Below are 13171 nucleotides of genomic sequence, written 5' to 3' on the forward strand. Positions count from 1 at the left end.
ACTACATTCTTTATAGTTATAGTCCATTAGATTTTGTGCTTCCAACTTTGTGACTAACATAAATATATAAAAAAATGAACAAATTCAAATGCATGCACCAATACTTGTTAATAATAATATTATTAATATTTATAGCATGTTTGGGTGTATTTTCAGATGTCGTCATTCACTAATATTAGAAAAGATGAATCTAGGTTTTGTCCTTTTCGCGATAAAAATATGTGTTTTTTTACTATAATATACCTTAATAAACCGACCTTGCTTGACTTCCAGTGCCTTGTCTTTCGATATAAACACCTTTTTTTTCTTTCTTAATTTGGGTAAATTCTATAGATATTGTTTAATTAAGCAAAAATGGTTGGTTGATGACAGAAAGAGAGGATATAAATAGCTTTCACGTTTATATATTAAAGCAACATAGATATCATTACATTAATATATATAATATTGTGTATAACATTATCAAATAAGCCATTGAAATATAAAAGTAGAAAAAAATACCTTATACAATCAAAACCCATAAAAACCATATCATCCAGACTATATGTTGATTGCAAATTGACCCTATGCTTCTTCCAATTATATAGTACTCCCTGTAAAAAGGGAAAAAGAAATGTATCCATTAGCATCAACCCAAAAGAGCACATTTGTGATTAAAAAATTCCCAAGAAAAACCAAGCATACCAAAACTAGAAAGCCTATATATGTACACAATAATCTGAAATATGAATTGACCAGAAATATAGACCATCATTTTCTTTTTGGTACTACTCATTCCCAATTACCTCTGCTTCCTAGTAACTGATCATCCATGTCACTACCATTCAAACTGTCCCGTAAAGAGCAATTTGAAGGGTACCCACTTAACATGGCAGTGTCCCAAACAAGGAAAAAGTAAACAACATAAAATTTTATTGAGTTCTAATAAAGATCCCTATACAAAGAAATATGGAAAAAATTAGCAGTAATATATAATCAAAGAGAGTTTGAGTTTCAGGTGTTTAGTTACTTACTTGCAGCAGTGGCATCGGCAAGTATTGGTGGTGCTGGTGGTGGAGGTGGTTGTTGTGGTGCTGGTGGTGGTGCCATCTTTTGCTTAGGCCTCTTTCTTTTCTTCTCATAGCTGACACCTCTAGCTTTGGCCTGGAAATCCCTGACTTCCCTTAAGAAAATCCTTATAGCTCGAGCTCCAAAAGGGTTCCCTTCTGGTCTACCCCCATGTTCTTCATAAGCAGCTCGGAGTCGACCAATGAGTGCATCGAGGCTACCCCAGGCTTGTCTTAGAGGGCATGGGCATGGAGCCGGTGGGTTTGGGAGGCCAAAGAAAGGACATGCCTGGTTATGAACCTTGGTCTTCCCAAATTGATCTAGGTACCTAAGAAACTCCAGAACATGAGCGCCACTGCACATTGAAAGCGACAATGGAGGCCTGTGGTTTCTCAGGTACTGACAGAAAGTGTTCCAATCCCTGCGCTTCTGGTTCTCATACCGACTCGGAGTGGGTGGAGTTGCAGTGCTAGAAGCAGGCGTTGCAGTGATGTTTGCTATGGGGTTTGAGCCTACAATCGGACTCGGAAAGTTATTTGGATTGCTTTGTGGGGAAACCAAGTCCATTATTTTGCTGATGATGTCCTCAATCTTTTAGGGTGTCACTTGTTTCTTCTATATAACCCGATCAGGATTACCTCACAGAACCTAGATAGATAATTAAGGAGGGAGAACAGTTTCAAAGCCTTCTTTTTGAACTTCAGGTATATGGGTGACGATGATAGCTCAAGAAATGATGAAATGCAAGATTCTGCATGGCTTCCATAACAGTTAACTGATTAAAATAACAAAGAGATTGAAAGAAAGATACAATCAAACTAGAGAGACACCGAAAAAGGGTTGTAATTGTTTCTCCATTTAGAGAAGGAACACATTGTTAATAAAATTTAGCAAATTGTTTCAGTTGGACGAGACTGCAACAATTTGAGGGTAGGAAAATAGGGCTAAAAGAGCAAAGAAAAAGATGAGATCAGAGATGAAATTATGAGCGAAAAGGAGAAGCAAACTGGAGTTTAAAACACTATTGATAAAGTAAGAGAGAGATGAAGTGAAACAAAAAACAAAGGAAAGAGAGAATATAATGCTATAGACCAATGGGTCAAGAGAAATGGAGAAAGGTTCAGTAAGTGAAACACCAGTGGCTAATAAGTAGTTGTATTAAATAATTAAAAGGAACTGTTTTGCCAAAAATAGGACAAGTTGGCAGTGAAGGCAGAGTTGATAGTGACATTGGGCTGTACCCCAATATTTCCGCTTTTATTTCTTCTCTTTGAAACTCTCTCTCCTTCGTTGAGCTGCCGTAAAATACTAAATTACTAAAACAATGTCGTTTAAAAAAAAATTATCGAATTAAGCTATTTTTTAAAAAATTACCCAAAATTGTTTTTTTCTATTTTCACAAAAAAATGCTATTTTAATTTATATTTAATAATCCAACCTTTTTATTATTTTTTTACCAAATTTTAATATTTTTTTTGTAATTTTTATATTATAGCGTGTTTGATGGTGTCATCTATCAACATTTTTATTTTTATTTCTATTTTTACAAAAAAAAAGCTATTTTTATATTTTTGATAAATCTAGAAATATATATATTATGAGAATATTGAGATTTAAACCTAAAATATCACACTTTACTGTTTCAACCAAAACTGTATTTGGTTTAATATAATTTCTTTATAAAATTGTATAGTTTTTTCACTCATTTTGTGAGTGTCCTGTAATTTAGTATTATATATTATTATAGATTTAAAATTTATGTAATATAAAAACCTAATATATCACAATAATTAGAAAATGAATAAAATCGAACTGAGTTGGATTCGAGTCTTGAACGTTAAAAGTCTAACTTTGATCCATATTTTAAACAATCTTTTTTTTTGTGTAAATTTATTTTTCAAACTTAAGGTTTTTATCCAAACTCTTCCAAACGGAAGGGTTTAATCTACACATATAAAGATTTTTTGTTTCTAATTTTTTGATGTATTGCCTAGAATTACCATAACTCCTACCTAACCCTTACATAGGAGGATAAATATATTTTAACGTGCTCAAATCCATGTCCTCCTATATTGGTAATAATGTTGATGTCTGCCGAGCTAAAACTCAATCAACTTTTCCATCTCTAACTTGACTTTGATGATCCATGTGTAAGTATTATATTTTAGTATTTTAACATACTATATACCTAAATTATTATAAAGTTCTTAATTAAGGTGCTATTTGATAAACTGAAAATTAAGTGCGGAAAAATTAAGTATTGAAAATTTAAGTGGTGAATTTAAGTTATATTTTTTAATATATATTAAAATTAATTATGAAATATGATTAGATTGATTGATAAATATAGATTTTAAATTATAAAAAAAATTATATTCTACATTTTATCTTTAATTTTTAAATGTTTCACCTTATTCTAAACAAAAAATCAAAAATTAAAAGTAAAGTTTTTATAAAATAGTATAATATTAAAATAAATAAAATAAATTTGATTTAATTAAAAATATTCTCCATTAAGATAGGTGGCTTTGTTCTATTTATTATTTTTCACATTTCTTTGTAGAAAAAAAAAATTCTATCTGGTTGTTTTAATTTCATATTATCAAGCATGTGTAAAAAAAAACAATAGATTAAAATTTTTGAATGATTTACCAAACACTAAAAATCCATAAAATTACAATTGAATTCCAAGAACCAAAGAAGAAATGATGGGTAAGTTGACAATGTTGTATGGTATAGGAACCTTCACAGCAATTGCCCAAATCCCTCTCAATTTGTTTACCCTTTATTACTCATGATTTCCCCCTTGAAGGCTTGTAGGATACAATTGATATCTCATGTTGTCCTCCCAAGGAAATTTAATCTTTAGATTAATGCTGTATCTTTTGTTTGGAGAATTGGCATCCATCTTTCAAGCTAAGCTTAAAACTATTTGTCCATTTCACTTCTAGGTAAAATTGATGAAGTGTTTCACTAAAGTTAAACAAAACAGATTCAAAGCATTTCACTAACTTTGCAACACATTTATCCACATATGAATCGAGTTGTGGATTGGATAACGAAATTGGAATTTACACAATTTTACTAATCCACCAACACATGAAAATGACGGATTATCTTACAACAGTTTGGGCTGTTTCTTTTGTCTTTCTTTTAATGTAATTTTATTGCCTCTCTTAAATGAAAAAGACAATAATGATAAAGTATGAATGCACCATCATAGTAAATATTTATATTTGAATAATAATGTTTTTTTTTGTCTTTTTCCCGTTATTCATTTTATTTTTTAGTAATTTTTTACTCCTTATATTTAATATATTTTTTCACTTTTTATCAAAAATATTACTTAGATTAGTATATAAGTTATTTTTTGTATTTATATATATAAAATGATATTTTTAAAGAATTAATAAAAATAAATAATTTCTAATTAATTATACTCTAAAATACTTTAAGATATAAATAACACTAACATCTGTCACTATCAGTTGGTATCATGTATTGGCGACTTTTAAAGGAGAAGTGAATGTTACGGACCAAATTAAAATTTGACTTATAGTTTAGGGACATATGGTGAATTAACCTTTCAATTTCTTCTTTTACACACTATTTAAGGGTATAGTTATCCAATTATCAAAAGTTTTTTTATTTTAGGCACTGAAATAAAAAAATTGTAATTTAAATATTCATATTTTATAATTTCATTATTTTGATTATTCCCATTAAAAAATAAAAGATTTTTTTGTTAAATAATAATATTATTTTAAAAATTACACGTTTGGTGTCTTTGTTTCATCATGTTCATCGTCAACATCCTTTATTACCAAATCATTAAAATCCTAGAAAAATTCACTAAAAATTTGATTCAATTTTTAGTGAATTTTTCTAGGATTTTACTGTTTTGGTAATGATGGATGGTGATGATGAACATGATGATGAAACAAACAATCTAAAGGTGTAATTTTTAAAATAATATTATTATTTAACAGATTTTTTTTTGAATTTTAATGGAAATAATTAAAATGATCAAACTGTGACGTGGATGCTTAAATTGTAATTTTTTTTATTTCAGTGCTTAAAATGAAAAAAAATTATAATCAAGTGACTATCTATGTAGTTTACCCTTATGTTAATTACTTTCTTTAAAATTCACAAATCTAAAATATGGGATAAATTACCTTTTAGATCACTTAATTAGCATTATCACAGATAAAAAATCAGTTCCTTTTAAGAAAATATCAAAAAATAATAATTTATTGTGTAAACTGCAAGCTTAGTCATTTACATACGGTATTAATTATTTTATAGTCACTGAACTTTTAAAAAAATATTATATGGTCTCTAACGTTAACAATTCATTATGTTATGATCACTGAATTATTAACTAACGTTAACGGTGTAATAATAAAATGATGTTATTTTTTAGATATTAAAATACACTAATAAATATAATATAAAAATTACGATATAATTATATTTTCGTATTTAAAATTTAAAATTTTATATATATTATAATAATTACAGTATTATTGAATTATTGGAAGAAGTAGAAACAGTGCCCAAATGTTATTAGCCCTACCTTAAAAAACAGTAGCCATGATGGTAATAAGTACTTCGAGAAAGAGGGGTTGTTAAAAATAGAAAACAAATTGTTCCCACTAAGAGTAAGAAACCCACACATTTGGAATCTCAATCACAATCCAACACACACTCTCAACGCCCAGTTCCATAGTTGTTGGAACTTGGAACCAAGGAGCTAGTTATAGGCAGGCACTAGGCAGGTATATATATATATATAATTCAATGTTGTGAAGGAAAGGAATCTAACTCCACTCTTCCCTCAGCTCTGTTTGTTCCTTTCTTAGGGTTTTTAAGGGTAATTGATGAGCAGGTATATATATATATAATTCAATGATGTGAAGTGCAAAAAATGAATTATAAATTTTAAGGGGTTAAAGTGTAATTTTATTACGTGTCTTTAAGTTTTATTTAAAAAATTTTTAAAAAATAATTAAGACATGCAACAAAATCTCAACCCTACTTATGGAGTTAAATTTTTTTACTATTTGTATAAAAAATCATTTGATCTCTACAAAAGTTACATTAAGATTCAAAGGATTGAGCATTTAAGTTCAAATCTCATCCTACATAATTGTAATGTATAAGTTTTTAATTTCAAGATGCATCTTTGGCCTAGACGAGTTTTAGTAATTATTTACAGTTATTTATTTATCGTATTTGTATTGATTTGGTTCTACTTTATATTTATTTAATAATAAATCTTTCAAAAATTTTATATAAAAAAATATTAGTATATATTTTTAAAAATTAAAATTTCTTATTAGGAAAATAAAAAAAATATTTACTCTGTTGATTAAAATTTATAATTATTTTTATAAGTTAATAATTAGATTGAAATGAGTTTATACTTGCTCAATTCTAATATATTTTTATGTGAAAATTATTGATAATAAAAAAAAAAGTCCATCAAATGGTTTGATTTATGTGAAAGTAGATGGCATCTTACCATTGGATTTTTATACTGTTTCCTTTTCTGTTTGATTTTCACTTAAAAACTGACATGACCCCTTAAAAAAAATATGTATTCCATTTAATTTTATTGTATAAATTAATATATTAATTCACCATTATTAAAAGAAAAGTTTTCTATGTATAAAATAATAGTTTACGATGCTATAATTTATAAACTTATTACATTAATTTTTTTTACTAGTTAAACAACATAAAATCATGTTAAGTTATGTCGAAAGTTTTGTTTTCTAACTTTAAAACTCAAAATATCATTAATCAGGCAATATTTCAAGCAAAATCACATAATTAAAAAAATCAAGAGGGGCCAAATACTATATTCAATTTATCCCATACACTTGTTCCTATACACTTCATTCAGCTCATTCGAGTAATCAAATAAATCTGCGTGAATAATTGGAGACGAAACTTCTAACAATTCCTCAAACTAATAATAGGGTGCTTGTAACAAAGCTACCTTCGCTAAGTGGTAAACTACTTTATTAGCCTTCTCTTTAATCCAATTAAACGACAAGTTGGTGAAACTTGATTGCAAAAACATACAATCTTGGACCAATAATCCGAAATCCGACACGTCATTATGATTTTCTTTGAGCGCATTAATCATAATCCGGCAGTCCGACTCATTAATTAGATCATCCATATTATGCCTACGAAGCCATTTCAATGCCTCACGAATAGCACTTATCTCAGCTATATGAGGATTCATTGTCACATCAAAGTGATCGATAACCCTCTCACCAACTGGCCATCATGGTCTCGAACTACCGCAACAAAACTCGACCATCAGTTCTCTTAAAAAACAGCAGCATCTACATTACATTTTAGTTCTCCAGCTACCGGGCAACTCCAACCGACTGCCACTATGTCAGTCGACGTTGTGGTTACATGACCACTGTTATAAACATTTTGCGCAGCTTCCCATTGTAGTAAAAATTTATCCGCCACTTTATTGACATCATCAACCAACGAACACAACTATCATTCACAATACAGTTCTTATTAATAAGTCGCATCTCGGTTGGGACATAATTCTTCATACATCGCCATATAAAATCTTTGACTTTTGATGGGAGCTTGTTGTTCCATAACCTCAACCAATGGCCATTTTCCCTCACAAAATACAAATCAGAAAACATATCAAGAGCTAATTGATGCCTCGAGTTAATCGAATAACATGCATCATTAGTCTAGTGCCAAATTAATCGGTTCGGCCTATGACCTATCAGAACCTAATACATTATCTTTACATCATAAGGGGGAAATTTCCCTTAACAAGCATCGACTCTCAATCGGTAGCATCATTATTCAATAGATCTCTTATTGTCGATTCCTCCATGCTAGACAATAGAATCAAATCAATATAAAAATTATTATCATCTACCAAACACGGATCATGGAACACTCTTATTAACTCACCATCTCTTAATTTTTATCTAAACCTTTTCAAAACAAGGTGCTTAGTAGCAAAAATACTCATCCACACAAAAGAGGGATTATTACCAATGTCCCTGTCTAAAAACTCACCTCGTGGAAAATATCCAGCTTTCAAAACCCGACTTGGAAAAGACTCTGGCTGCAAAACAAACCTTGCAGCTTGCTTACCAAGCATCACCAAATTGAAGTAGTGAAGATTGTGAAATGCCAAACCCTCAAACTTTTTCAGTACATAGAGTTTATCCCATGAGAATTAATGAATTTTTCTACTTGCATTCCCACTTGAACCTCACTAAAAGGAATTTATCGTTCTCTGTAATGTAACACAAGTGCTAACCGGAAGCAAAAAAACACTTATGTAGAAAGTTGGTAGAGCTTATATTGGATCTGGTGCCTTTAGTGTAGTATATTTGTTTGTAAACTTGTAACTTTTTATCGTACTGATTGGTTAATAAAACAAATTCATCTATTACATTAATATACTTTATATAACTGTCATCATATGGTTTTTTTCACGCAAAGCAAAATAGAAGCAAATGTTGCTAACTGGTTGTCTAATGTATAAGCTAATACTAAACGGTATTACGTGGTCGGATCGTAATACGAAAAGACTACTTGTATTAGTAGACGAACCTAAATATGTTCTTAGTCTAATCAGAAATGAACAAACTGATTAAAAGACTAATATGTCGTCTACCAAGTTCAATTGGGGAGATGTTTTGTCTTAAGCATCAGAGCGGATGACTCCTAGAAGATAAAGACATATGTGTGACTGACTAGACTGACATTACATCGGACTAGACCTAAGAAGAATAGATCTTAAATCCGTTTATGGATTTATTCACTTGTGACATTCATAGTGTGGCCTACCTAAATCTAGAGTGGATGATGAATTATGTATGCGTGACTCGTATACTTTGATGTAAGTAAAAGTCTGAGTTCAAATAAATAAGGAATTGAAAGCTGGTGCATTTGGTATATGACTTTTATGGTATGTAACATCATTCACAATAGTGAAATTCATAGACCGAGACATGGGTAAATGATATCCTCTCATTGGCATTACATGGTTGATGAAAAGTAAACGTGACCACGGGTCGTTTGTCTTTGTGATGAATGACTTGATTTCTATTTGATAGCGATTTTTCATGAATGAAGATGTAATGGTTACCATGAGATAAAATAGGATCATATTGGAAGAATGGATATTATCCCAAAAAGATTTTAGATATCCTATGAGGGTAACACATTTATGACAAGGTCAATGGACGAGCATTGATCGAGTTGCTTTCATAATGATATGTCGTTAGAAAGAGGTCAGTTACGATACTATAGTGGAATGACTTAGTGACTAAATGGGTATATAATTAATAGGCGAAAATGTTAAACTTAATTATAAATCATTTGAGCCCTAATTGCATATGTCCAATCAGTTATCTGCTAGCTCCTTGAAACTAGAAATGAATTACATGTTGAATCAAATGAACAAAAAATGAATGGAAATGGAGAAATGGGAAACCTTTGAAATGATTATGGTTTTCTCCAAAATGAAAATGAAAATGAAAATGGAGAAATAGAATCATTTGGAAATGAATGTGGTTTTCTCCAAAATGAAAATGAGTATGAAAAATGAAAATGACCTAGAAATGAATTTATGTTTTTCGAATTAAATGAAGTTCGAAAATGAAGATAAATCATTTGGTCATAGTGAACCGTTGAATTAGAGGTGCTCATGGGCCAGGCTGGGCTCAACTAAAAATTTAAGCCCATTTCTAGGCTCGGGCACGACCCACCCGTATTAATTTTTATATAATTTTTAAATTTATATAATACATCAAAAATACTAAAAACATCAAAATAAACATTTCCCAACAAATTGAAAATAAATTTTAAAAAATATGTAGATTTAAATAACACTAAGATAAATGTAATTTAACAAGCAAATACCTTTAAAATAATAACAAAATTAACAATAAAATAGTAGCAACATAATAGTAAAATTGTAGCAAAATAGGGAGAAAACAACAAGAAAATAACATTTAAAAAAAGAGCAGATTTTTTTTGTCATTTAGTGAATTCGGGCCGGGTCGGGCCCGAGCCAAAAATGTCTTACCCGAGACTCGGCCCATTTTTTAAACGAGTCTTATTTTTTTGTCTAAGCCCATTTTTTGGGCCTATATTTTTTCCCAAACCCTCCCACATTTCGGGCGGATCTTTGGGCCGGGCTGGGTGGCTCGACCCATAATCTAGTCTATGTTGAATATAAAAATATTAAATATATTTTCTCATAGATTTTTTTTGCGGTGAAGTCATCATGATTTTAATGAAATTAGAAGGTTGAGAAGATTATTTAATTAGAAATATATTAAGATGTTTCTTTTAGGATATAAAAAACAAATATCAGGTTGGATTGAATTGAAAAAGACCAAGAAGTACTTATAATTGAACTCGATATGGGAAAGACCCAAAAACCACTCATGTTAAAGGGCTGGGCGACAAACCCTAGTACTATTACCTAGGGTTGTCGTCCATTATACTCCTAGTTAGATTAGGAGTTCATTTTTCTAGTTGAAATAAACCTCTACAATTCAATAAGGGTCCTACCTCCTTTTTTCTATTAAATAGATGACACCGGTAGGGCTATTTACAGAACTTCAAGATCTTGTTATTTTGTCCGACAATAGAGAGAATTTATTCTCAACTATTAAATCTATTTTTCGGAATAACAAATTTTGTTAGTTTCTATTTGGGAATAGATTTTCATTTTCACACTAAAGAAAAGAAAAGAATTTCTAGTTTTGTGTTTTGATTTGAATCATTCGAGCTCAAACTCGAAGCAGTTTGTGGTATGGGAATAGCGGAGAAAGCCATTTGGTTGAAAGCTGGAAACAACAAGGATTCATCTAGTCGAAAACATATATGTGAATTCGGTAATTGGTTTATTGCTATAAATATCACAAACTAGCTTGGTTTTCAAAATTTTTATTTCCCGCTTTGCAAGAAAACTTTTTTCAAACTGGATTTTCTCCAACAACTTGAGCTACTGTCTTAACAACCATGTATTTACTCAGTTTAGATAAAAGATGATTTACCCAACCATGAATAAGCTAACTAAGTCAATTCCAAAGAAAAGAGAAAGCATGTTTCTTATTTCTCCTAATGAAAGATGGCAATCCCAAATAAAAAAAACATGATTTAGTGGTGTTACGACACCTAGTAATGATTGCACCGCTACTCTATCCTAAAGCTACTTATTAACACTGAACATAATTCCTGACTTCTAAAAATTAATGGCCTGACTCAAAGTCTGTCTATACATCTTAAGAATATTCATGCCTGTCAAACATTCAAACAGCGAAACCCGAAAAAGAAATTAGAAACTGTTGTCAACAAAAAAGAGATGCGAGATCATAGGGCTCTCTCAACAAACCGAAATACCATAAACATCGCCGCACTCTTCAACCAATCAAATAAAAAAATCCAACCCTTCAGTACATATAAAAAGATAGGGAAAAATCATATCACCGTAACGTTGTAGCATCCTCAAAGTATAGGAGGTGCGGTTCAGTGGCGTGTTGAGTTAGGAAAATTACAGAATTTTAGGAAATAGATTAAATGGGAATTTTAGAGTAAACGTATAGAAAGTAACTAGAGTTGATAAAAATTAGAAATAATTTCGGGATAGGAAAATTTGATTTGAGTTAATGACTAAATTGTAGGAAAATGAAAAGTAGTCAGGCAAAAGAATAAAAATTAAAAAATTAAGTTAGTAACATAAGAATAGATGGAAAACAAGGAAGGATTAAGAAGAAATTTTACCAAATAAAATGTGATTCATAAATGAGAATTGTAAAGATGATAAAGGTCAAAATGGTAACTAGTAAAACAAGATATTTATAGATAATGATTGGGCCAAAGTGCAAGGATGAGAGGATGAGGGACTACGTAGCAAATTAACCATTTTGAAGTTAAAAATCATGAGATGTTTTTAATGAAGTGTGTAGAAATTGGAAGAAAATATGAAAGCTATCTTCCTTCTCAAACAAGCCAACATCTCCTACCTACTCTCTCCATCTCCATCTTTTGTTCTTATTCCATCTAAGTCCTTTTCACCATTTTTGAGTCCTTAAAGCTTGTTTCTTCTTTTTGTTTCTTGATTTCTAAATCAAATCAAGAGTAAAGCAAGGTAGTTGCTTTAGCTTCATGAAAAAAGAGTTGATAATTACTTGAAAGGAGAGAGAAAGTTAGGGGTTAGTTTGTATTAATAAGGACGTAAGGTAAAAGATAAAAAAATTTTCATGATGTTCATGTAATTTTTTATTATTTGAGCATAAATATGTTATATGTAACACCTCTAACCCGTATCCGTCGCCAGAACAAGGTTATAGAGCATACCGGTATTTACGGGTCAAACAGATAGAAATTTCAAACGTTTCATTACATATCAATATTCATAATAAAACCAATCAAAATCATATATATTGTCTCTTATACGAGCCCTGAAAACCTGAAATATGTATTAGAAACAAGTAGGGACTAATTCAGAAACTCAGAGTTTCTGAAAAAGTAGAAAAGTTTCAAAGCTGCAGGGGGTCACACGGCTGTGTAACTCATACGGTTAAGAGACATGCTCGTGTCTTAGGCCGTGTGAGCATTCGAAATAGGGACACATGGCTGTGCAATAGCCCGTGTCCGTGCCCGTGTAACTCTCTGACTTGGGTCACACGGCCAAGTCACACGTCCGTGTGCTAGGCCGTAAGAGCATATTGACTTGCATTTTTAAGAAGATACAAGGGACGCACGACAATGTCACTTGGCCGTGGGTCACACACGGTTGAGACACACATCCGTTTCTCTGCCCGTGTGGACGAAAATAGGCCATTTTTCAAGTCATATTTCTAACCCAATTTGACACCAACCTAGACTCAACATATTGCACATCAACAAGCCATAACAAGGCATTCAAAACAAGTTAAAATAAAGTCTTAAACATGTATTATTACTACATACAACCAATATGCCTTTAGGCACTTCAAATGACAACTTAAAAACATGTCAACCAAGTATACCAATATGTAAGTTGGTTATATAAAAAAAATATTATTCATAATATTTTCATAAGCCAAACTTTCACCAA

The 13171-nt window shown here is 30.7% G+C and overlaps 1 protein-coding gene across 1 annotated transcript; it reads right to left on the minus strand.

The window, feature by feature from the left end:
- Nucleotides 1–379: 379 nt before the first annotated feature.
- Nucleotides 380–2182, minus strand: LOC107936786 (protein LIGHT-DEPENDENT SHORT HYPOCOTYLS 1). Its single transcript, XM_016869553.2, has 2 exons — nt 1014–2182; nt 380–593 (listed from the first exon to the last, which is right to left on the minus strand). Exons 1-2 carry the CDS (start codon nt 1612–1614, stop codon nt 580–582), a joined length of 615 nt encoding a protein of 204 aa, XP_016725042.1. The 5' UTR covers nt 1615–2182; the 3' UTR covers nt 380–579.
- Nucleotides 2183–13171: the final 10989 nt, after the last annotated feature.

Source organism: Gossypium hirsutum, chromosome D13 (assembly GCF_007990345.1).
Source record: "Gossypium hirsutum isolate 1008001.06 chromosome D13, Gossypium_hirsutum_v2.1, whole genome shotgun sequence".
NCBI lineage: Eukaryota > Viridiplantae > Streptophyta > Magnoliopsida > Malvales > Malvaceae > Gossypium > Gossypium hirsutum.